This window comes from Zeugodacus cucurbitae, chromosome 6, assembly GCF_028554725.1.
Source record: "Zeugodacus cucurbitae isolate PBARC_wt_2022May chromosome 6, idZeuCucr1.2, whole genome shotgun sequence".
NCBI lineage: Eukaryota > Metazoa > Arthropoda > Insecta > Diptera > Tephritidae > Zeugodacus > Zeugodacus cucurbitae.
In genome coordinates, this window is record NC_071671.1 from 58,421,696 (window position 1) to 58,448,319 (window position 26,624).

Here is a 26,624-nt window from a genome sequence, read left to right on the forward strand (position 1 = left end):
ATCTTACCTTGTTTAATCCTTTAGCAGAAAACACACAGTCCACTAATTACTTAACATTTGAATTTATTACTTGTTTTAGTACTTAGCCAAAAGGTTATATATATATATTAATTATCGTTATAGTTAAATATACTATACAAGTAAACTTTTGTAAATTTTTACATACATACGTTAACAAGCTACAGCTATACACAGTATAAATACAGTTAAAAATTGTATACTTATTATATCTACACAATGAGATTACTAAGGGTGAACTTATTAAAATCTTTAACTATATTTGAAATGTTGAAATTGTATAAACGAAAGTAAAATGCAATATTTATTCATAAAAAATATATATTTATGTTAAAAAACAAAATACTTGAGTATAGCGAATTTGCAACTGTTACGTTTTCGGTAATATCACAATTAGTAATAAAGGTTTATTTACAAAACGGAAGCAAATTTTTTTTTCATGTACATAATATTTGAACGCAAACGAATATAAAATAATTAGCAGTTCATTTCATTTTTTAGGGAAATACATTTTTGTGCGATTAATTTTTCCAATTTCCCGATAAAATTAAAATTCCAAACAAACTCGAAAATACAGCCATAGTTTTGATGTATTACATAGTGAGCTATTTAGAATTGAAAACGTTTTCAGAAAACGTTTTTTCTGCTGCAGATAAGTAACAGTTTCTCTCTATATATGCATATACATATTCACTTATTTATAGTGTGAGCATAATTACTGGAAGATAATTCAGTCATTGCTGCCAATTAGCGATTCCTGCTGCTCTTCATCGTTAATCCTAAATGGGGAAATTGTTAAATAATAATTTATGTATAAATAAAAATTAACCACCCACCTGACAATATTTGGCTTGCGACAGCGACACAATTTCCTATAAATCGCCTTAAATAGCCTCATTAAAGGATCTGAGTCGTCATTGCGCATTAACAATGCCACCAACATTAGCGCCAAAAATATTGGTATCGAACCCATATAAAACATAGGTGAATATGGTTTTCGCTTCAAAACGACATCAAACACAATGGAGAGTGGTATTTGTAGCGACATGGCAATAGTGCCAATTAATGAAGAGGTGAGGAAGCAGCCCCTACAAAAGCAAAAAAGTTAACAAATTAGTAATTAAAAAAAAATATATATATTAAATCCTTTACATACCATAACCAAAGCGCTTCTGAGATCACAGTACCAACTAAACCATTTAAAAATAGTATAGCAAATTGATTTTGATTTGGTAGTTCAAATTGCTCAATCTTTAAAAAATGCAATATGAAGAATATTGGCCACATGAGTAGTAGATTCCAAAGACCAACAAAACCTGTTCATTGTTTAGTTTGATATTTTAGTAATCTTGTTTATATGAATTCATATTTTATTCATAATTACCAAAAAATAGTGGAATGTCAACTTTTTCCTCAGTGTCGCTTTTTCGTTTCACAAAAACCAAATAAGCGGCATAGAAGAAAGCACTAAAAAGTGCTAAGAGTGCACCGCGTGAAAACCTTGCATCGTGTATGTCGGTAATGGTGACAGTGACCTATAAAAAAAAAACATTTTGTTAAAAAAATTTAAAAATTTATAATACAAACTAATAATATATACTCACAATTCCACCAATATTTAGCGCCACTGCAATAATTTTGGTTATTGTAAATTTGTCACCGACAGCAGAGGGAAAAAACGCCGCTAGCACAAGTATAAATAAAGAGGATGAAGAGCTTAACAAAGTGACCATAGCGGTTTCACCAAGCTCTAGCGAAAGTTGGAAAAAATAGTTTGCGACAAACCACTGAAATGAAATATGTGGATAAATGTAAAAAAAAAAAACAGTTATAAAATATCATAAATAAGAATTACCAGCACACAGAAGAGTAATGCTGTCTTTGCGGTCTTGTGATGTGATTTTTGTCTATGTATGCGTATGCTTGCCGCATAGGAGAGACGCGCCATTAACGCCTCCGTTGCCTCGTGTGCGGACATTTCACGCACCTCAGCCAGTTTGCTAAAACGCACACTGCGTATGCTGGAATCATCGCTCTCGGTGCCAGAGATGGCACCACTCGAACGTATCGGTATGAATGTGGGGTCACTCTGAAAAGAAGCAAAAAACATATTTTTTTTTTTGTAATTTCAAGTGAACAGTTGTGCATTATAATGTGATTATGTGTTTGTGCTGCATACCAGTGATGGATTGGTTGAGTAATAGTTCTCGTCGTCAGCCACTTGATCCATAACCTTTAAAGGAATTTATGTAAATAATTAAATTGTGATCGGTTTGATTGATTTTGTTGTAGAAGTGCTTTGCTTTGCTATGATGTTTCTGCTGTTTTTACGTTGTTGCAATCTTAGATTTACTAAAGATTTGATAATATATATTTACTCACCGAGTAGCTACCATTTTGTCGTTCACAAGACTCACGCCAGGGTGTTACCAAACCAATTACAACCAAATAGATTGCAAACATTGAAGTCTTAAAGTAGGTGCAAAAGAACGGCTTATCGAATTTTTCATTTTCATAGAGAAACTGAAAGTAGTTAACGAGTTTAGTTATAATATATTATGTAGAAATGTTTAAAATTACCTTAGTTAGTTCACTGGATGTTACCCAAATCACATCGACCAGCAACAATATTACGATGCCAAGTATGAGCTTTTGTGTTTTGCTTAACATTTTCCTTGTTATACGGTGGTAGACGTCGTCGTTTGTGTTGGTGTCGGTGTCGTTGCGGCGTCGTTTAGCCGACGCTTAGCGAGTGACGACGTCACGCTCACTCAACTTTTGACCCAAATTTGTCTGCACTCACAGTATCCGTCTCCTGTGCGCCCGTCTACGCTCTAGATGTTGTTAGCAGATGGCGGCGTATACGTACACTTTCGTTTATTTTGTATTGGTTTGTTGTAGTTTTTGGTGGTTTAGCGAATTTAGCGCGCTGCTCCTTATTTTGTCTTTGTTTATTGTTTTTAATTATTCTATGTTTCGAGCAATTCTGTTTCTTTCGAATTCGTGACTTATTTAAGTTCTCTCTTTGTGTTTTTGGTTAACCAGTTACATTTAAATGCCAGTGTTTTAGCTTCATTTTTGAATTCGGCTCGTGGCGTTTCCTTTTCATTGCCTGTAGCTTTTAGTTGCAACACTTTATCCTATGCTTTAATTCATTGACATAAATAAGCAGCTCGGTTGGCGCCAAATGCTGCGCCGCAACACATTGTAAATGAAGTGCAATTTGTTGTTGTTAGCGGTCAACTGCAAAAGGAAGTGGAATAAAGAATAGCGCAAGGAAAAGGACATTAATGTATATTGTACTTTGAAAATTGAGAAACTAAGCATCCAAATTTATAACGGTTGTTCATGGTTCGCGGAAATTACTTTTTAACGTTTTTAGATTAAGTAAGGGATTTCTACTGTATCTACTATATATAATTGACTTTTTGCATTCAATTGCCAAAGGAAGTAAATATTTAATATGATTTCGATACACAAATGACATGCTTATCAACAACTTCTGTTTACACATAGATATTTGTGTACATAAGTATGTTTGTATGTATAAAGTATCCATTGAGGCCTAAATTAGCACGTTCGATTGCATTTTATATTGATTTTCGCTCACGTCTGTGAGTAAATTGTTACCTACGTATTAAACGTGAGTCATTGAAGACCAATGATGGTGCTGTGAACTGATGATTAATTTGAATGTGATTATTTTATTCTGATTCGAGTGGTTATTTAGAAGATTACCAGATTTTTCGTTGAAATTCGGTGCTTCAGATATTATTTATCAAGCTACTTGAAGTTCAAGATATTGGCAGCTTTATTTTGATATTAAGTTATCTTATTCTATTAATAATATTAATTAATTATTTGCTTAGAAATATACCGTTATCAATTCAAATAATATAAATATTGAAATTTCTTTGATATAATTTGTTCACTCTGGTTTATCTCTACTAAAATTCTTATTTGCTTTATCGCTACGAAAACTCATATTTCTGTTTATTATTATTGTTTCTAACGATTCCTCTTGCTGGTGTAATATATAGCACAGTATAACTAATGTATCAATTTGAAGAATCCATTTGAATGTGCATATGTACATACATATATGATTAGCGAATTATTTCCCCACCTCGCACCTACTGCTCCTAATTGCCTATAAACATAAGAAAAGTAATTCAAATAAATAAAGTACCTATAGGTAATAAAAATCACATAGTCGCCAAAACAGTTTTCTTATTTGAAAACTTCCTTTTGTGTTGCAAAGATAACAACGCAATTACAGTGGAACTTCCATAACTCGAAGATCTCCATAACTCGAACACTTGAATTGGCAATAGCGTTTAGAAGCAAAATTTCATATAAATTTCCTTCCATAAATCGAACTTTTTGGTCAGGGCATAATACAAAATTTGAAATTTTACTGTCGAGGCAGAATTTTAAAAGAGTCCCTCTATATCGTATGGAGGCGACAAAAAATATCATATTCCACTTATGAATTGCATAAATCATGTAACAAATACAAATGTAAAGAGTCAACCAAAAGCAAAGTGCAACAAATAAAATTTAGAATACATGTTTTAACGTATTCGAAGTACATAAATAAAACTGGGTATAAATCTATATTTTTTAGCTTTTTGAAAAACTGTATGTTTGAATGAAAATTTCTATAACTCGAAGTTTTTTTGTGGAATATGGCGATTCGAGTTACAGAAGTTCCACTGTATTTTGTTTATTTGTCTTTGGTAAAGCCAATGTACGGCAGGTGCATTTCAGTGTAAAAGCCACAAAAAGATAATTTTTAAATTTGTTATTTTCAAATAATTTTCCAACAATCCACGTTACCCAAACGGACCCAGACGTTTGTTCAATGTGCAATAAAGTATGATTACACTTTATGATTTGTAACAAATTTAACTTCTATTGGTGGGTCGAAATATATTATCGTGTATGTAATTAAATTTCTGATTTATAATGATTGGCTCATATATGTACTTCCAATATCGACATTTCTATATTGCTATAGCAAAGTAACTCTTTGGCGACGAAGTTTATGGTAGCCAACAGCATTTTTAAAGTGTTATAAATCAAATTAATTGCAGTAAATATAAATTTTTTTAGACTAACACTACTTAGCCTGCTGCCTTGTAACCGAAATATTTCACTTATGCGACGTTGATCTTATACATACATAAATCACTCTTAATATTTTTGTAAAATCTACTGCTATGGAATACTAACATGCTTTCGTGTTAAAAAAATGTGGATATATTCCTGAACATTTTCACATAATTCTAATGTTTGCTCAGAATAATGTATACATATTCAATAAAAAAATGGTAATATTAATGAATATTTAGTTATGCGCTGATAACGGCTAATCGCATAATAATTATTATACACGAACATCTATCTAACTAATTTTTCTAACATTAACCTCATTCCACTCACCCATCTGTTTGTATTTACTTCATAAATATAGGTAAATATTTACCACAAATATAGTTACTGAATTATCAAAGAACATTTGTTAAATGGAAATGATTGCCGCTATCAATCTAACGACAAAAGTGACAGCGAAATGGAGCTGCTGGTTAACGGTTAATACAATGTATATAAATATAAAATAAGGATTAATGAACTTAGCTCTGTTATTATGATGTGAGCTTTTCTCAATGCGAATATTTTACCATTTGTAATATTCTTTTTTACCGTATATATTAGAACACTTCCATAAATATTAAAACATGTATTTCGGTACACACTTGGCGTGGGTGTTTGGATTTTCCAAAGACATATATAACATATGTATATTAAAACAAAAAATATAGTTATCTGTATCCAACTCCACAAAATTAGTGCAATATTTGGGTATATATAATTATACGTGCCGTTAAATGGTGATGTTATCCGTGGGTTACTGACCTTTGATAGCTACACCTGTACAAACCCCTTCATTTCAACATATATTACGCTTGTAGTAACATTTATGTTGACATATATTTCACTATAGCAGCACATTGTAACAATATAGTTAGAATTTTTAATGGTGAAATATGATCTAAACTAACAAAGAAAAACATTTGGCAATAAAATTTTTATTAAATACCACCGACTTTAAATTTTCACACATATGGTTAAGATATATTATTTATTTTTAATTAAATAACTTCTAAGCAACACTTATAGTTATATGCAAAACTTTCCTTTGATCAATTATTTATTATTTTATATTAAAGGAATATTAGTATATATGTATATTCATCGCAACCAAGGAATAATTTTTAATTATCCCTTCATAATTACCGTTCACTATTAAGGAACCGATATTGAACATTATAATTCAGTATTGCAGAATTTCTATTCTAAAACATTGAATTGCTAAATGTTTAACAAATATTATCACATTGTTAACATATTTGATATCAAAGCGGCACTTTATACTTTTACGTTAGTATGTTTAAATGTTTACTTACTTTCATTTGAGTACAACTTTCTTGCCAATGGTATTAATTTAAATAGATCATTCAAACCTTTTATTACTGTTTACCGAAATTATATCATATTCTTGTTTATTTTTAAAAAATTTGAGCATACGCATATTAAAATAAACACCAATAACTTGTTTTGCTTATTAGACGTTGTAATAGTAGATTTTTTCCACCGAGTAAACACAGCAGACGGCAAGTTATTGCACTTGCAGAGCTACGCCTCTAATTGTATGCAAATGAGCATTACGTTTCACGTTTCTTGGCGTATATAAAGTAAGAAGTGTTTAGAATACTCACATTTCACAATAATTCTAAGTATTAAATAATTGTACAATTTTTTAAGCTGCACTAATTCTGGTAAAATCTTTTATTTACATAAAAATGTCTATCAACTTGTTTTGCTTTTTCGACACTGACTTTTCTCCAGAAACTTTCAACCCATATTGTTGCCAGATGATTAAATAGATAAAATGATTAATTTGAAGAGAAATTGTTTATGTGGATGATTATAGATTTCTTCAATTTTTTAAATTATTTTCTCCAAATTTGTGCGCAAATTTTTGTAAAAATTTTATATTAATTTAAAAGAATTGTTGCTAAGTGGCTTTTTAATTGAATGTCAAATCTGGTAGCTTGCAAAATAACACAGCTGTTCGGCGCAGTGTTGCGTTTTCTGGTTCTGTGCAATTTATATAAAAAAATATATATATATATATATTACTTTTGCTGGCTTCATTTTAAATTAATTAAGATATAAGTTATATACGATTGTTTATTATTATTGACCTTTGTTTATATTGGATTGGATTTTTATAAAAACCGAAATTAAATTTTGTGCTAATAAGAAAAGGTTAGTGTATTGGCTAACTGCTCATTTGTGTTGTTGGCTTTGCTAAAAACTCATAGCTAGCCATTCACAATAGTGTATTGTAATGACGTTTGAAATGTAAACAGAATAATTTTAATTTTAACAATTTCAATTATGATTATGTTTGTTAATTTTAATAGATTGTTAATAGTTATTTATTGCTATTGGTGTAATTTACACTTTTTAATATATGTATTGCCTTCTAATCCAACATTCTTTGCAACTTTTGCTTCATAAGTAAGTATATCTGTAAATTTATGAGATATGCTTTTATAAAACATTTAAAACGTTTACAGCCGCAAATTCGAGATTCGTTGGTGTTATGCTCTTGTGCAAACAAATCCATTTTCGTGCAACCAGACGTATGAGCAACATTTATGCTGCCACGAATCGTTCAAAGTATGCGAAATAAATTCAGCTCACGATCACTATAGTGATATATCAACTACCATAAATAGACTATAGCCTTGAGTAGGCGTTTGTGGGAATTAAGAGATTACATATTCACCTAATTTAGAAGCAGTTAAGCGGAAAATAACGTTTAACGCTTAATACGTCTATTTCGGGCTTGTTTACAAAATTGTTAGCACTTTGGAATTTGCCGCTCCATTCGCAAATAACAGGCATGTACATACATACATACTTACATGCATTCAAACAGTTTCTGACATTTCTCAATATTTATTTATTTACTTGTGTTTTATAGCTAAAATTCAATTAAAGTTGACGCTATGATTGCATTTATATTGCATTTAAACGAATTTTTTCACTATTTTGGTTAATCTCATTAAGAATTCAATGCTTTGAAAATGCGCTGATATAGAAAAATCGAAGTAAAAATATAATTATGGTTAAAATGAATTTTGCAAATGGTTAACTCGTTATTTAGTAAGAGTACAATTTTTCAATGGAAAAATTCAAGAAGTGAAGTGCAACATACATTTGAAAATAATTAAGGGAGAATGAAGAGATGCAAAACCCAGTCTTTGAGCTGAATCCATCTTCGCAGACACAAATTCCCGCTGCAACTAAATTTTCAACTCTGCTCTATCCAGTCAATTATTAAAAATGTCACTGCGGAAATGACCAAAGCTCGTTTAAACGCGTTCCAAATTTCCAAAGACATTTCCCAGCAGATTGCCATAGTAACAAGCATTTGTTTTGGCTTGCAACTAAATTATTGTTTTTATTTGTGCGCAAGGGAAAAACTACGGATTTAGTGCTAACAAAACAAGTAGAGAGTGATGAAATGTAAAAAAGTATTAAATAAACGAAAAATTGTGGACTTTCCAAATACACGAACACACACACGCCCACGCAATAATCGACTAGGACACAATTACGGAAATTATTTGAATAAAAAAAAAATAAAATAAAAATAAAAAAGAAAACATAAAAAGTGCCAACAGTGCCTGAGTCATACATTTTATTGACTACATTAGCAACATCAATCGCATGGCCAGTGCGGACGAGATTATATGCAATGGGCACGTAATAACGTTGCCCACGCTGGAGGTCGTCAAAGCGGGTACGTACGAAGGAAGTTAATGTTTTATTGTTTTTAAATTTATTTCTAAATCTTATATCCCTGCCAATTAGTTCCCATCATGGCGGCTGGTACAAACATCGATTGGTTGCTACATCTCTATTATGCGCGGCGTGATTTTATACGTTGTCGCATTATAATCGAGCGTGAGCTGCGTAGTAGTCTCAATCCGGAGTATATGTATTTTGTGAAGGTAAAAATAATGTGAATATGTATATGTTTCTGTGTGTGTATTGATAACTGTTAAAATTATATTCAGCCATAAACTGATTTTTGAAAAAAGGAAATTTATAATTTAGCATAGTTTTAGAAGCTCAAACATATTTTTATTTATTTTTTAATCTAATGCTTTAATAATAATTATTTAAATGGATTTAGGAAATAAAGACTTAACTATTTCTAAAATTTTGAATTAATTCAAAAACAAAAGTTTTTTGAAAATTTTATTTTCAATGTAACAAATTTTCCAGAAGCTTTGTGAGTTGTATTTATCAAAAAAAAAAAAAAAAACTTTAGGTAAAAAGTTAAAGTTTCTAAAATAAAATCATTTGCAAATTCAATTCTTAAAGCAATCATTGTATGCAAAGCGACAATAAAGTTTTCCATTCTACACACATAAACACATGCAACCATATACATCTACATGTACATATCTATTTATGTATCCATGGCTAATAAACTCTGTCTGCATATTTCTTATCGCACCAATTTCCTGCTGACCATCATTGGAATTGCTACATACTTAGGGTTTAATTGACCGTGAAGAGGGTAACAACATTGAAGCGCTACGAAATTTACAAAAGGCACTCGACTTAAATTCCAAGAATATTGAGATCTACAAAGAGATTGGGAAAACCCTGTGAGTATAAATGTACTATTTACCTTTTGTATGCAACCTCAACACATGTGTGGATTTAAATGTATTTACATATTGTTATTTACTCTATTTATTTACTTATGTGAATACATACATACATACATACATACATATATGACATTTACTCATATGCATATATGTAGATACAAGTCTGAAAACAGTCCTTTTGTGGTTTTTAGAAATGACAATTACTTCTCTTTTCTAAGGAAATGTAGTATTATTGTCTTGTATAACCGCCGAGACCCATTTCATTGGTTTACTTTACTTACATATTTAGATACGTACATATGTATATATAATATTTTGGAATATAGGAAGTATTGCGTATGTTAGTATTGAAAATTTGGCAGCTTAACTGTTTAAATTGCAGTAACTTTCGCAGCAACTTTTGTTGCGAGAGTATAAAATCGAAAATTTAATTTTTTGTCTTGTTGACCCAGCACAACAGTCTTCGACAAATAATACAGTGATAAAAGAGCAAAATAAATTTCAATCTCAATACTGACACTTGCTCAATCAACAGTCATTATTAATATTAATTCCTTCCATTATACTCCGAATTCTTAAGCGCCATTCTTTTGCCGTCTGTCATTAATGCAAAAATAATTGTGCTTGTTGTTGTATGGAAATGTTAATTACACAATTTTTAATGCCCTTTTGATGCAATGAATTACATTACAGCTTCATTATGGGTCGTTTCAATCAGGCTTTGGATATTTTTCGCGAAGCGGAAGAACTCTCGCCACGACAGGATCATGAAATTTGTCATTTCATTGGTGAATTATTGCATCGCTCGGCGGCCGCTGCCAATCAATTAGCAATTGCACGTAAAGAGGAGGCCGAGGCGAAGTTTTACTTTGAAAAAGCCGTGCAGGCGGGCAAAAAGTTGGAGAGTTTCCAGCGGCTGGCGGAAATACTGCGCAAGGAAAAGGACTATGCAAAGGCCATTGAGGTGCTCGAGAACTGTCTGCTGTAAGTGTTGTTGAGGTTATGATGAAAATGCATATAAAGTAGTTTCCTCCGAATACGCGTTGATTGAGTTTAAAAGCATGCCTTGTGGTTATTTGTATTAATTTGCATAAAAAAATACATTTCAGTATGCATTATTGAAGCAATTGAATGAGTGTCGTGAAAAAACTCAATTAACACGTTTTTGTTGCGGTAGTGCGGAGCTGTTGCTGAGTGCATAATTTAATTGTTGTGGTTTTAAATTGTATGCTTGTAAATATGCGAAAACCCATTCGTTGTTAAATGGTTTCATGTATTTATAACAGTATATGAGTTGTGTTCAAAAAATAACGGGAATTTTATTTTACAGTTTATCACCCGAAAACACTGAAGTGCTCACCGAGATCGGTGTGCTTTATTTGAAAATCAACGATACTCAGAATGCTTTCGACCGCTTATCGGAAGTCATCGCTTTGGATAGGAAGTCGCCAAAAGGATTGTTGGCGTATGGTGCCATATTGCAGGTATTTATTTTTTTATTTTCTTTACTTTTCCAATAAAATCCAACAAGCAAATAAATACATATATTAATTGCATTTTATTTTATTAGATTTAATTTTATTGATTAAATTTTATTTAAAAATCTTTAATCGTAACCTAGAATTGCCTTTTGACTGAATTTTATTTTATTTCTATAGAATTTCAATGTGAATATCGTGTTTAGCTGGTAGCTTAGCTCTAATTCGAATTAACTGTAAAATGATAATTGCATTTCCATATAACATATGTATCATATATACATAGTATATTGCTTTAAGACATATTTGTGGTATTGAGGTTGCCAAATTCGACAAAATCAACGCAACAATTTTTTCGCAGAATACTGTTGTCATTGTCTGAAAAGGAATTTCGCTTTGTTGTAAGCCACATTTTACTAAGAATAAGTTTATTGAGTTCATGGTGATTATACAAAAAGCTTTAAAATTACTTCAATTTCCACTTATAGATAATTTAAATATTATAATTAACAGTTGAGGCAGTAGTCTGCTTTAGAAGCTGAAAAAAGCGTTTTTTAGCAATTTTTTTTGAAAGGGAAGGAAATGATTGCGGTAAACGGAATTTTAAGACGATAGTGTACTATATTTAAGGCTTAAAAAACAATATTTATTATTAAAAAATATTGAAATTTTTTCAAAGTTGTAAGTATTTTTCTGGAGCGCCTGGAGTCTGCAGTTGTAAATCGATTTTTTTTTTTAATTTTTATAAGTTTCTTTTCTTTATGAACTAAAAAAATACCGAAGAAGTTATAAAATTCCAAAGTTTTTCGAAGTTTGAAAGAAAAATTCACTTTTTTAAGAAAAAAATTGACTTTAAGTTGCAAAACAAGTAGTTTTAATAATAACCAACCAACTTTTTTAGTTCAAATCGAAGATAATTTAATACTGAAGCTAGACCACTTTGGTTTTTTTCGATCGGACATATATGCATTCTTTTTGCTATCGCCGTCACCGTTTTCTAACACTTGTGAAAATGAAAACTCGAGAAAACGCGCTTTAAAGGTCTGCCTGAGCATTCGCACCTGCTCGACGCACGGCCACTAAAACTGCTCTAGCTTCGAAAATATGTCGAATTGGCCTCTGGAATTTTAAAGACATATTCTTGGATAGTTTTGGAAGAGATTTAAAACAAAACAAAAAATCGATTTTTTGAAGCCTGTAAAGCAGACTACTGCCTTAAACTATATTTAAATGCCTACACATGGTAAATAAAGTTTAAAATTCAAAGTGAATAATATCTCTATTCTCTCCCTCTCTCTCTCTAAATTAGGTATACGTTTTTATAAACATTGCCTACATTTAGGTGCATGGGATATTGTATTGTATTTCAATTTAATAAAGTCAGAAGCAAAAAAAAAAAGAATAGAAGTAATTGAGAAAATCAGAAATCACTTGAAAAACGATTTATAAAAACTCTTAATTAGTTGTTCTTTGGAAAATAAAATTCAGCATGCTTTATATCTAAAAAAATTCAAAATTTAAAGCAAATATTTCTTCTTATTTCCAAAACTGTTCCCAGTTCTCCAAAAATGTACTTTTAGTGTGAAACTATTGCTATGAACTGGGAATATTTTCTCTTTCCATATGGTTTTTTTAGATGCCATATACATATGTATAAAGTAAAAACCATAAGCATAAATTTCTGCCTAACAACACTCTCTTGTATCAAGAGAGCATTCTTTGAATGTTTTCACATCAAATTGGTACTTATATGATTGCTCTTTCAACATTAAAACTTGTAAATTTCAGTTTCATTGGAAATTTTCCAGAAAAATTTTCGTATTTTATTAGTTGGCATTGGTAAATACACCACAAACACAATATACATAAATAGTTTTCGTTCTATTACTTGCATATTTCTATTTTCTATTTTCTATTATTTTTGAATTTTTGTTCTTATTTTTATGCCTTTCTAAAGCTTTCTCTTAAAATATGAGATAAACGCATAGCGTTTTTTTTTTTTGATTGTCTGCATAAAATCGTCATATTTTCACATTTATCTCTTTTTCTCCTCATTCGCTGTCACATTGGCTGCATAACACAGTCACGCAATGATGTCGACGGCGCTTTGGAGAAATATCAAGAAATTGCCATGACAGAACCGGACATACCCGAATTGTGGAATAACATTGGATTGTGCTTTTTCAAGAAGAAGCAACAAAAAGTGATTGCGGTAAGAAAGCATAGCGAGAGTAGAATGTGTTGCAAAAAAAAGTAAGCTCTTAATATTCAAATAAAACGAGCAAATGGCCGAAAGTGATTCTTATGATCGCACTAAATAAACGTCTGTCACATGAAACACTGATATCCTGCAGAGTTGTATATGCAGGCATTGCTATGACAGAGACATACGAATTTCATTTGTTTCACATTTATTTGAATAAATGTCAAATAAAAAAGTTTATTAAGACCAATTCAGACGCAAAACATACAAAAATATCTGAATAATTTTATTAAAAATAAAAAATAAATCTGTTCATATCTGTAGCGTGCTTTAAGGCGTTTATTGTTAATATCAGAATTTTATTACTCAATTATAGTGATTCTAGGCGGCAACATTCTTGTAAAAAATTTAACTTTATCATAAATAGTTAGAACCTTCAAAGTTCATGCTATTTTTACAGAAAATTTTGTCTTTTGAAGTTTTCTACGGCTAGTGGTTCTAAGCTACAGATTATATATGAAAAAAAAAATATTTTTTTTATATTTTTTATATTATTATTGTTTTTTTTATTATTAAATTTGTATCTCTATATTATTATTCCTTCTCTTCTATTTTTGCAGGCGATTTCTTCACTGCGCAAATCAATTTGGCTTTCACCGCTTAATTATAATGCTCTCTACAATTTGAGTTTAGTTTATATAACAGGTGAGTTTGATGTGAAATTCATTATTCTGATGGAAAAATTAATTATTTATATATTTATAAAGAAAAGCTTTCGCCTTTACTACTAATTATATAAACAGAAATTAATTATATTTCATAACCTTAAAGTAGTTTACCAAAGTCGAAAACTGTAAACTGTAAACTGTTTCTTCCTATAATCTCCCTGCTTTTTGGGCTGGAATAAACCCATGTACATTTGCATACCCATACCACACATAATAATTGAATTGATTAATACCGGTATTAAGGCCTAATGACATTGAAAATTTCAAAACACACATTATTCAACATATTCCCCGAATTAGGAATCAACAAATGCGTAATCACATATTCACGTGGATATTTAATTCCATTCCAGTGCACTTCGCTGCCCAATTTCAATACCCTTGCTAAATATTGTTTTTATACTCTCTCAACAAAAGTTGCTAAAAGAGTATAATAGTTTTGTTCACATAACGGTTGTTTGTAACATCCAAAACTAAACGAGTTGGATACAGGGTTATATATACCAAAGTGATCAGGGTGAAGAGTGGATTTCAAATACGGATGTCCGTCCGTTTATGCAAGCTGTAACTTGAGTAAAAATTTAGATAACTCGATGAAGCTTGGTACACATCTTACTTGACACCATAGGAAGGTTGCCTTCGAAGATGGGCGAAATCGAACCACTGCCACGCCCACAAAATAGCGAAAACCCGAAAACACATAAAGTGCCATAGCTAAGCCATAAATAAAGCTATGGAAGAAAAGTTGTGTACAAAGGATCGCTCTATTAAGGGGCATATTTGGATGTCATTTTTTGGATAAGTGGGCGTGGCTCCGCCCCTACTAAGTTTTTTTGTACATATCTCGTAAACTACTTAAGCTATATCAACCAACCTTTCTAGAGTCGTTTCTTTTAGGTACTACCTTATACAGTCCAAAAATGGAGGAAATTGCATTATATCCACGCCCACCTCCCATACAAAGGTTATGTTGGAAATTACTAAAAATGCTTTAATTCAGTAAGGAAAACCACCAGAAACCTTAAATTGCATTAAAAAGAAGGTACAGAAGGGCTCCACCCAAATTGGTATACAAAATTTTAAGTGGGTGTGGCTCCGCCACTTATGGGTCAAAAACCATATCTCCGAAACTACTCGACCAATATCAATGAAATTTGGTTTATAATATTTTCCTTGCATCCCAATGATATGTTGTAAAAATAGGCCAAATTCCCAACCACGCCTACTTCCTATATACCTGAACTTTGAAGTCGACCTGAATAGTCTACTTTACAATATATAAAGTAAGCACTAGTGAAGATATCGATGCAGAACTTTGCACAAATACTATGTTAATAGTGTGGCAGCCCCTTTCTAAAAATCGCCGAAATCGGACCATAGGTTTTCAAGGCTCCAAATATCGAACATGAGGACTTTGGTGCTTCTAACCTAATATTGGGGTTTCTAACCGACGAATATGTGTGTCAAATTGTGTGTCATATTAATAAAATGAAATAAATAAATTGCGAGAGTATAAAATATTCGGTGACAACCGAACTGCACTTACTAGTGAATTTCATAATATGGCTCAAATAGTTACTTTTTTTGAAACTGCAATCATTAAATTTTCTGCAGTAAAAATCGCTGAAATTGTATTCTTATTTTATACTGAAAACATATGAAATCGGTCCTTATATTTATATCGGTTAAAATATCAGATATTATATTAAATAAGGACTGTTGCTGTCTAAGTTGGTACAAAAAATTGGACGAAATCGGTCATAATTTAAACTGCTTTCTTGCATTGTTTTCATTCTTGTTTGGTATCACTATATAAATATTTTTGTATAACACCCAGTATAACACAAATTTGCATCGGGTATGAAACTATACTAGTTTTCAGATTTTTTAATAATTCATTTTTTACTTTAATTTTATTTAAATTTCGTAATATTTCACAGAACTTGAATTTTTACGATTTCCTTAAAGTTTCGTTTCAAACGACCCTAAACATGCCACACTTGTGGTTATTTTTATCTCCCATAATTTTCAACAAAGCGTAATATTTCCATTTTTAAATATTTACAATATATTGCATTGATTTCCGTTGTTGCTGTTGGTACTTAAACATTTTCCACAGAATTATAATTCCCTCTTTATTCATAGCCTTTCACATTGAATACAATAACATTGTCCGTAAGAGAGGTAGGAAATGCCCTTAGCAGCAAATACATACATTTGTTATTGGTTACCTAAGAGTTCCTTCGGGAAAATTTCACAAGCATATGTATTATTTCCGATTAAAACATTGAAATGCATACCACCTATACATATGTTTGCTTAGTAATGTTTACATACTATGTACATGTGTAGATTGGAATTGTGCATTCACATAACTTTCTGAATAGAATTCTTTTGAATTTTTTATAGAAAAATAGCAGAAATTATAAGTGAGTGTGAGTGATGATTTTATATGCTGAAGACACATATGTATGTATATACTAAAAGTTTATATTGGGCGTAATCATTGAATCCGTTTCGATCGAAAAATAGTTCGATTCGATCGAAAAATTTTACGACGAAATCATTGAAACCGTATCAAAAATAAAATTTACAATCACATTGAACTCATTTACCGACTCAAAAAATATACATTCCGCGGCTAATAGATGTCGCTAATTACGAAATCATTGAATCTGAAAAATCAAAAATTTTGATCGAAATCTATCCGTTGGTGAAGTTTTATATGGGTATTTTAGAGACAAGAGACAAAAACACTTTAACAAAACTTAATTTGAGGCGTTTAAATACGATATAAAGTTGCCCCCCGCAATAGCGCAAGAATGCGCACTGATTAGACCCATTATATATCCTTACCTCTGTAATAAACTTGAAAGAGCTAAAGACTATCGCAAAAATCGAGTTTGATAAGTGTTTCGACGATTGAAAAAAGCGCTGACATAAATGCATGACATCTATCATTAATGTAGACGAATAAATAAATATTTGTTCAAAAACCGAACATTCCCGTTATTTTCTGAACACATTTCGTATATCAATATTATTTGCCGCCTTTCCATCCACATTTTTAAAAATTTCATTATATATATTATACAAAACTGTTTATTTACTTATTCTTCAACGAAATTACCAGGTCCAACTAACGTCCACAAACCTCATGTTATTTAAGAATCATTATAATTGTGTTTCCGATATGTCAAGAATCTCAAATACTGATTTTGATAAATATTTTTTTATAATGTGAAATAATTTGGTTTTCTGTAGTACTTCATACTGGAAAATATATATAATCGCTCGACAAAGTTTCTCTCGAATGATGTCTGAGATTATGCTTTTCAATAATAAGCTTTAATATTTTTATATAAATTTCATAATATTATTTATATTTAATACGATTTGCTTAAAGTGCCGCTTTTATCGTTTCCAATAATCCGTAACATTTCAATTCTTTGATATTGACAACGTTTTACATTGATTTCCGTTTTTGTTGTTTGTACTCAAATATTTTTTTATTTATTCATATCATGTTTTATTGAATACAATATCGTCAGTAACATCCTTCAACGGAGTGGAATGCCATAAACGGCAAATACATATGTATGTTATTGGTTACCCAGAAGTTCCACTGGGAAATTTCACTAGCATATTATTTCCATTTCAAATATTAAAATGCTTGCCACTTACACACACATCGAATGTAGATGGGATCTGTGTAATCGCGTAACCTTTTGAACATAATTCCTCTTAAATTTTTTATAGTAAAATATCGGTTATTATTTGTGTATTTGTGAGTAATGATTTTAAATGCTTTTCTCTTTTGCAAAATGCAGATTTAAAATTTCGTTTTTGCTGTAGCGCCACCTTAGTGTTTTCCCCCACCGCAGCTTCTGCAGTTTTCCCCACATAACACTATTTATGTATTTGCCATTTTGCCAATGTTAAGTGCATTGATTTGGAAACATCAACACTTTCACAAGTTTCACAAAATTGGCTAAGAGAGTATTATAGTTTTGTTCACATAACGGTTGTTTGTATGTCATAAAACTAAACGAGTTAGATATAGGTTTATATATATCAAAATGATCAGGGTGACGAGACGAGTCAAAATCCGAATGTCTGTCTGTCCGTCCGTCCGTGCAACGGATAACTTGAGTAAAAATTGAGATATCTTAATGAAACTTGGAACACGTATTCCTTGGGATCGTGAGATGATTGCTTTCGAATGGCAAAATTGGACCACTGCCACGCCCACAAAATGGTGAAAACCGAAAACAGATAAAGTGGCATAACTAAGCCATAAATAAAGTTATAAAAGTAAAATTTGGAACAAAGGATGGCAAGGAAGGGACATATTTGGTTGTAATTTTTTTGGGGAAGTGGGCGAGGCCCCATACTTTGTACATATCTCGGAAACCAATAGAGCTATATAAACCAAACTTTCTGCAGTCTGTTCTCTTACGTACCCTACTACACATCATGAAAATAGTTGAAATCGGATAATAACCACGCCCACCTCCCATACAAAGATTAGGTTGAAAATTACTTAAAAGTGCGTTAACTGAGTAACGAAAAACGTCAAAAATACTAAATTTTATATAAGAAATTGCGGATGAAAGCTGCACTTAGATTTTTTTACACAATGGCAAATGGGCTTGGCATCGCCCACTTATGGGTCAAAAACCATATCTCAGGAACTACTCGACAGGTTTCAAAGAAATACGGTATATAATATTTTCTTGACACCCTGACAACAGGGATTGAAAATGGGCGAAATCGGTTCACAAGCACGCCAACTTCCCCTATAACTCAATTCTGAATTCCATCTGATTCCTTCACTTTATAATATATACATTAGGAACCGGAGAAGATAGCGGAATAAAACTTTACACAAATACTGTATATCATCTGTGGCTTCAATTATGGAAAAATTTTCGAAATCGGACTATAACTTTTCAAGGCTCCGGATATCTACATGAAGAACTCAGTGCCTAAGGGTAATTCACCGAAAATATCAGCAGATCTTTCAGGTATTTTAATTTAATTCAGAGGAATTTTTTTTCTCTTAATTGTGTGTTTCTGTTCCAAAAATTATTAACATCGGGTCATAACTTCCCATAGCTCCCGTATACTTAATTATGTGCGGGCTTCATTCCGCATGTATCTGTTTATTTGTGAGCAAAATTAATCATCAGCCCTCATATACCATATATGATGATTTTCGTTATTCTATTGGACTTTATGCCGAATATATGGGTAATAAATTGCGAAAGTAAAAGATGTTCGGTCACACCCGAACTTAGCCTTTCCTTACTTGTTTTTGTTTTACTTTTATCGAAGCCTACCCACTTTAGAGGTCATAATAAAGTTTATGAAGTATTCCTCAAGATAATGCATAATGTCAATGACATTTTCGCGTTTAGGTTGCGTCGTGTTCATAACCTTTTTGTTTTTGTAGTTTTATTCCAACATTCTTTTATACAGTTGTAAATATATATATATATACAGGTATATATGTAAGTTCATATAAGTATATATATATGGGTTGGTAAATCAATAAATGTGTTTACTCATTTTGCTTCGGAAATTCTCGACAACAAAACACAATTAGCAATCAATGCCACTACACATTGTCAGTCTTTGATTCGTCAATACTTAGAAACAGTAGGTGGGTAAAACGAATAAACATGTCCATGAATGAAATAGATATAACAGGGGACTAATATACCTTAATGAAATATCTACATTACTTTATATTGACGCATCAGACTGGCAGTGACTTATTGAGCGAAACAGAGTTAACGAAACCAGGTTTATTTATAGTTTGAGGGGTCAAGTGAGGTCACATTAAATGAGGTCAGCCCTATTTACATGTTGAGGTGTCGCTAGAGGTCACATTTCTTTACATGACCCTTTAATAGGAGGGCAAGTTTTCTTTCATAGTGAATGATTATGTAAAGTCAAGTTTGTATAAATTATAAGCGGTCAAATGAGGCCCGGTTTGATTATATTTTGAGGGTCCACGTGTAGCAGGTTTCTTTACATTTTTTAAGTTCACTTTGGGTCAAGTTTGTTAGCATATTGAAGGGTCATATGACGTCAGGTTTTTTTACGATCCAATGAGTCACGTGTGGTCAGGTTTGTTTACATTATGAAGGCTCATATCAGCTTTCTATACATTTTGAGATGTCACATGAGATTAGATTGGTTTATATTCTGAACGGTCACGTGAGGCCAGTTTTTTTTTCGATTTACGGAGTCACCTTGTGTCAGGTTTGTTTACATATTGCGGAGTCAAGGCAGCTCAGAAACACTTTGAAAGGTCAGGTGACGAGAGAATTAAATCTAGAAGCAAAATATTTAATCAGCACGTTCTTAAGTTATTCGGATCGAGCTGGGCTTACATTCCAATAAGTCCACTGAATTGTGTTGCAAGGTCTAATGAATTTTGCAATAACAACAACAGCAACGCTTCCAAATAAAAATAAACTACATTATATTTAAGCTACCAAGCGAGATTACAATGCGCCGGAACATGCTAATCATTGGTAGGGGGTAAATCTGCTAATGGGAATAATCAATAAGTTAACTGTAAACAAACGCTTAAGTAGCGCGCCAACAGCCACAAAACAATAACAGCTTTAGCCTTGCATATATTCTTAAAGCTTAATTTTCTCAATCATTGCAGCACAACAATATGCGAGCGCCTTTCACACACTCGCCGCGGCCATCAACTTGCGCAAGGACAGCGCTGAATGCTACATGCTACTCGGAAGTAAGTCACAAACATAAACATACATACATACATTGATAAATCCATCGGCACAAACACACACACATACTTACTATACTTTGCTGAGTTCACAGCTACTTAAGTTCGTTGAGTGGTAAATGTCATACAGAAAATGAGTTAAGTTCAGCGGTCTTACCATAATTCAGTAAAAGTAAGCTGCCATCGGAGGGAGGGATTTGTGTGGCATGACCTTTTGTCGTTGCTATAATTATCAGTTCGGCCAACAGCAGCCACAATGGCTTAAGCGCTTTTTCCATACACACACATACTCATCAGCTCAGAAGTACTTATTATGACCGCCGTGCGGAAGTCTTTCAACCTCCATTTATGTTATGTAAGTGTTAATTGTGGCTGCTGAATTAAACCACCCGCACCGTCAGCTTGTTTCCTTTCGCATAAAGTATGCACTTAAGGATGCGCTTAGTGCTCGGTCAATGGAAGTCGTCTCTGCTCAAAACAAACGGGGAAAAGGAAAAAAGTTCTGAGAAATTTTAAACTTTTGCTATTCGTCAGTGCTAGTTGCTCAAGTATTTAAGCGTATACCCTTTAAACGGCAAATTGTGGACATTTACAGGGGGTTTTCCGTATACGTACATAGAATTTCTTGGAATTGTGTGTTAAATATATTCGATGAATTTTTTGGTGTTTACTCCATAAGACACTGTTGAAATCTATAGGCCGTAAAGTGGCCAGTGTCTTATTAATCAAACTTTCATGGGCTATTTTTGTTTCTTGTAATTGTAATTGTACCGTGATGATTTCCATGAAATCTAAATAAATAAATAATATTATGTATCATAAATTATCGGGAAGTATTTACTTGATTAAAAGTCTACATATACTTTAGACAGAAAAAAGTCAAGCGGTGTGATATCACACGATCTTGTTGGTCTTTGCTCACCGAATTGTTCTCTCAATAAATCCAGTGATTGATGCGTTATATGGGAAGTGGCGCCGTTTTGCCGTTTTTGGCGCCAACCACGTCGCTGAGATCACGAGCTACAATTTCAGGCATTACAAAAAAAAACGATCGCCATTGACGGGTACGTTTTCACCGGTATCATTTTTGAAGAAATCTGGACCGATGATTCCATCGGCTCACAAACCACACCAAATTGTTATTTTTTCTGGATGAAATGACAGCTCTTTAATCTCTGAAGGTTCGTCCTTCGTCCCAAATGCGGCAATTTTGCAATTTGCATTCAGCCAGAAATGGGCCTCATCGCTGAACAGAATTCGGCTCGAAAACATCAGATTTTTTTAGAATATTTCAAGAGCCTACAGAGCGAAGCGATGTCACTTGGGCAGTTCGAGCGGCTTCAGTTCTTGCACAAGCTGTATTTTGTACGCTTCCAATTTAAGATCTTGAGTCGTTCCATACGTCAGTCCGAGTTGCTACGAACGGCGCCGAATTTACTCTTTATGGTTTTCGTGTATATTCTCAGCTATGGCTGCTTTATTTTCTTCATTGCGTACTGGACATGGTCTATTCGGTCGAATATTATCCAATAATGAATGCTAGGTCCCAATATGGACGATGGTGTTGCGAATAGTACGCTCAGTAGGCCGATTATGTTGACCATAAGTTGAGCAAAGCGCGCGAAACATATTCTTTACAGAACGTAAAATTCCATAATAGAGTTGAAAAATTTGTAAACGTTGTTCAGTCGCAAGTCTTTCCACGATGAAATGACAAACAATACTGAACAAAAATAATACGACAGCTTGGCGCGACTCACGCGTAACCTGTCAAAAAAGGCCTCTACGTGGATCACCCATTATTTTTATTTAGGGTGAATTTAGGCGGGAAGTTCTTGTTATAGCCGAGTCCACAACAGCGCGCCACGCATCTCTCCTTTTGGCAGTTTGGCGCCAATTGGTAATACCAAGTGAAGAACGGTCCTTCTCCACCTGGTCCTTCCATCGGAGTGGAGGCCTCCCACTTCCTCGGCTGCCATCAGCGGGTACTGCATCGAACACTTTCAGAGATGGAGCAAGCTCTATCCATTGAATTATTCGTTTAACTATTAAAGAATTTTTACAATAGTAAATCGTTTTGCTCTTATGAAGTTATTTGTTTCATTATATCAGTTAAGTAACCTAAGTAACGGTATTCGTAAGCTTTAACACATAATAATGCAGGGAACATGTTTATTATCACTCGGCAACAAGTGGGTCGAACGCGCAACAGGTTAAACACTTATCTCGATATCATTCTTCTACAGATAAAACAGAAATTGTTCTAAGTCCTCTAGATATCATACTCAACCCATCCATGTCATAAAGGTCATAGCGAACTAACTTTTGCAAAATTTACTTTTGCGACATTTTTCATTTTTTCACACGACTTAGATTGCAAGAACACTTAGTGGCACTCAAACTTTTGCACCAACCATTTTCCAGCATATTTCTAATTACTGATTTTCTTTCCAACTTTTCGATTTCCTCTGCACTTATATACATGTTGGCGCAAAAAATCGCCAACCTTCAATGGATCCAAACTATCGACAACCAAACGGCGCGTCTTGAAAAAAAAACTCTTGAAATGTTCACGAACCGATTTGGCGACCAATTACAGTCTGTTTGCGTAAGTTGGAGGATACAGAGAATGCATTCAAGGCATTTCAGCGTTCGAGTGATATACAACAACAACAGCAGCAACAACAGGATGCCGGACGTAATCCACTTGTACATTTGAACTTTGCACTCTTTTGTTATGAGACCGGACGCGTTGCGCTCGCCACGGAGCAATTTACACGCTTTGTTAGCTCGTCGCAAGATCTCCTGCTGCCGACCGAAGTAAGTTTGAGACAATTGCAAAAAGCACAATGGGCTTATGCGGTGCGAAATTGGCGTTGACGTAACTGTAATTTCTTATAGCTCTTCTTAGTGCTGTTGCATTGGTTAGTTCTCTCTAGCAAATGATAGCGGCAGTTTTGCAGTTGTTAACTTTGTTGCATTGTGTCGTTGTGTCTTTAACTACGTAAATGTTGTTGCTGTTTTTGCTACTTATAATCTCACTTTACGCAAGCTCTAACTGAAATTGACAGCTGCTAAGTGCATAGTTTGTGCATACTTTAGTTGTAAAGGGTTTTCAATAGGAGCCCTACAAAATGAAACAAAAATGGGATATCAATGAAATTCTTTATTACTGCGAAAGTACATTCGTAACCATGGCCACCACGGGCACGCTTACAGAAGTCCAGACGCTAAACCCATCTTTCGTTGGTTTTGCAATAAATCGATTGTGACATTCGCTGTGTGGCTTTTGGTGCCGTCCTGTTGGAACCACATATTGTTCAAGTCCATATCATCCGATTCGGCCCAAAAATATTCGGTTATCATTGAGCGGTAAGACAAGACGATTATGACGACCATAATTGAACTTAGAGTTGAGGCCACTGTAGTAAATTTTAATAATTTTGTTCGTTGTTGGATCGTGTGATGAAATGGCAAACCTTACTGAAGAGAAATATCAAAAGAGCGTTTGCTGTCCCTATCGGTGTACTTTTGTAGCGTCCCTTTTGAAAAACCCTTTAGTTGTAGTTGTTGTTAATGTAGCACTTGTCGTTATTACAGACATTTACCGTTATAATTACCCAACCAGCAATTTTTTTCATATGTTTAATATAGTCTACCATTGGTTTTGGTTGTTGCATTTTCCGATAGATGTAAACTTGGAGAGGAGACTGAATCGTAGAGAATATTCTGCTCGGTAAATATAGCAAGCGTTGTAACTGTAAGTGTTGTCCAAAGCCTATATCTTTGTGCGGATCTAAAGCCGTCATTATGTGATTTGCGATATTAATTTTGTTATCTGTTATATGTCAAAAAGAGTTGAGAACTCGCAGTGAAAATTATTTTCCATTAAGCCCAAAACTGAGACAATAACTTTTTCATATATGATTCCCACAGCGTCAGTGCCTACAAGGTCGTATATTCTTATATCTATCTGGAACCAATCTATCTGTTTCAATTGCTCAAAATGTGAATGGAGAGAACTCCAGACCGTTGCAAATTGCCATTATATAGTTTCTGCTTTGGATCCACCGATAAATGCACCAGTATTGGCGAAATGGTCAGTACTGTACCATATATAATATGTATGTTCCAATGGCCGGAAGACCGGAAATCCCGAAAATGGATATATGGAGTTGTCTGACCAGATCTTAGAGCTGTTAGAATGCACCATTAACCATGTCTGAATTAAATTTCTTTACAGGCTCGTTTGAAAGCTATAGACAAATTTGAAGACAGTTCTTCCATTTCTACATCATTTTCACTGTTAAGTTTGGATTCGTCAGTACAGTTTGATACAGTGCCACTCTAAAGCCGTCATTATGTGATTTGCGATATTAATTTTGGTATCTGTTCTATGTCAAAAAGAGTTGAGAACTCACAGTGAAAATTATTTCCCATTAAGCCCAGTACTTGTTTCACACTTCTCATATTTTTTTTTGTCTTCTCCATTTAAGATCACAGGGAAACCTCACTTGAAAATGTTCATTGATGTCAGTCCCCGGAACTAAATGAGTGAGAAAAGAGATAATAGATGAAATAAATACTACTTATAAAACATATATAGGATCACATTAAGCGCCCACTCCCACACAATCTCCCATTTCAATAACATTATTCGCTGGTTGGGTATTTAAATAAGTGCGTGTGACTGCTGCAAACTCAATTATATATCTACAGATGTGTTTTAAACAGTTTGTAGTTTGTAGTTTGCAGTTTGTTTGCGTCAAGTTCTAATTGCCTGCCATTCCAGTTCACAAACTGCAATTTGTAATGAAATGCTTTCTGGTTGATTTTACATCTGTATCAGCTACTTAGATTTGATTGTACTTACCTACATATGTGTGTGTGCACTGGTGAATGCTTATCGATTGGCTTAGTACTAAAGTAATTTAATGCACACGAATACAATTAACTTAGCTCTGTAGTGTGGCACTAATAGTTGTAGAAATCACGTAAATCGGTTGTAAGCCACAGATATATATTTAAGTGTATGTTGGAAATGTTTATAGCTTTGTTGTTGACTATGTATTGAAATCGAATTTCTTGTACCTGTACTTGTAACACTTGAAAATGTGCCAGAATACGCTTGAATGTATGTAAATAACTACAGTAGTGGTCAGATAAAGGTTATTACCATGAATTGGGTGAGATTGCAGTCATACAGTTACATAAAAATAAGTGAATAGTGTATATCGTGGGCAACTCATTTTAAGTTTATTTCACTAACAAAAATTTAAATTTAGTTTTGTGCGCAATCACAAAGAATTATATGCGTGCTACATGGCGTATGAGTAACATTTTTTTTGTTTTCACTTTTGAAGAGAATTAATTCGCCAAGGAAAATAAATTAAAATTTGCTTAACTAACTTTAAATAGTTACCTTTATCTAACCGCTACTGTCATTTGTTAAAAAAAAAATTCTATATATTTCCATGAATTGTTAAAATTTCAAAATTTGCATGCAGCAATTAGTATTTACCGTTACATAGAAATACTATATTTTATTCTACCGCAATAAAAAGAATATATTTTCACAAGTCTGTTTTATTAAATTGGGCATTTTCTATTTGATTTTTGGAGTTGAAAATTCATATTGCTTGTTTTAGTAGAAGGTAGTCTCAT

The 26,624-nt window shown here is 32.9% G+C and overlaps 2 protein-coding genes across 9 annotated transcripts in view; one reads left to right on the top strand and one right to left on the bottom strand.

Moving 5' to 3' along the window:
* LOC105218911 (Bardet-Biedl syndrome 4 protein homolog) overlaps nucleotides 1-26,624 on the top strand; it is a 47,341-nt gene that overhangs the window by 848 nt on the left and 19,869 nt on the right. For 2 of the 7 annotated variants that reach the window (XR_008471978.1, XR_008471979.1), the window contains exons 1-11: nucleotides 7,440-7,608; nucleotides 7,668-8,204; nucleotides 8,302-8,899; nucleotides 8,971-9,110; nucleotides 9,664-9,776; nucleotides 10,476-10,766; nucleotides 11,113-11,266; nucleotides 13,344-13,472; nucleotides 14,084-14,168; nucleotides 20,877-20,963; nucleotides 23,560-23,780. Coding sequence is in view for 5 of the 7 variants with exons in the window: in XM_054234658.1 (XP_054090633.1) it covers nucleotides 8,827-8,899; nucleotides 8,971-9,110; nucleotides 9,664-9,776; nucleotides 10,476-10,766; nucleotides 11,113-11,266; nucleotides 13,344-13,472; nucleotides 14,084-14,168; nucleotides 20,877-20,963; nucleotides 23,560-23,780 (1,293 nt within the window). In the remaining 2 variants the exon portion in view is untranslated. Of the gene's footprint in view, nucleotides 1-7,439; nucleotides 7,609-7,667; nucleotides 8,205-8,301; nucleotides 8,900-8,970; nucleotides 9,111-9,663; nucleotides 9,777-10,475; nucleotides 10,767-11,112; nucleotides 11,267-13,343; nucleotides 13,473-14,083; nucleotides 14,169-20,876; nucleotides 20,964-23,559; nucleotides 23,781-26,624 lie in introns of those variants that run through there. The other 5 variants (XM_054234654.1, XM_054234655.1, XM_054234656.1 and 2 more) reach the window with 5 other exon arrangements.
* LOC105218912 (solute carrier family 35 member F5) lies at nucleotides 690-6,956 on the bottom strand. Of its 2 annotated transcripts, none has more exons than XM_011194784.3 (10): nucleotides 6,801-6,956; nucleotides 2,599-3,261; nucleotides 2,401-2,541; nucleotides 2,198-2,251; nucleotides 1,874-2,107; nucleotides 1,623-1,805; nucleotides 1,403-1,553; nucleotides 1,175-1,334; nucleotides 855-1,106; nucleotides 690-797 (listed from the first exon to the last, which is right to left on the bottom strand). In XM_011194784.3, the coding sequence occupies exons 2-10, from the start codon at nucleotides 2,686-2,688 to the stop codon at nucleotides 749-751; spliced, it is 1,314 nt and encodes a 437-aa protein (XP_011193086.2). In that variant the 5' UTR covers nucleotides 2,689-3,261; nucleotides 6,801-6,956; the 3' UTR covers nucleotides 690-748. The 2 variants fall into 2 exon arrangements, with proteins under 2 accessions (XP_011193086.2, XP_011193087.2); XM_011194785.3 differs by lacking the exon at nucleotides 6,801-6,956 and adding an exon at nucleotides 6,489-6,771.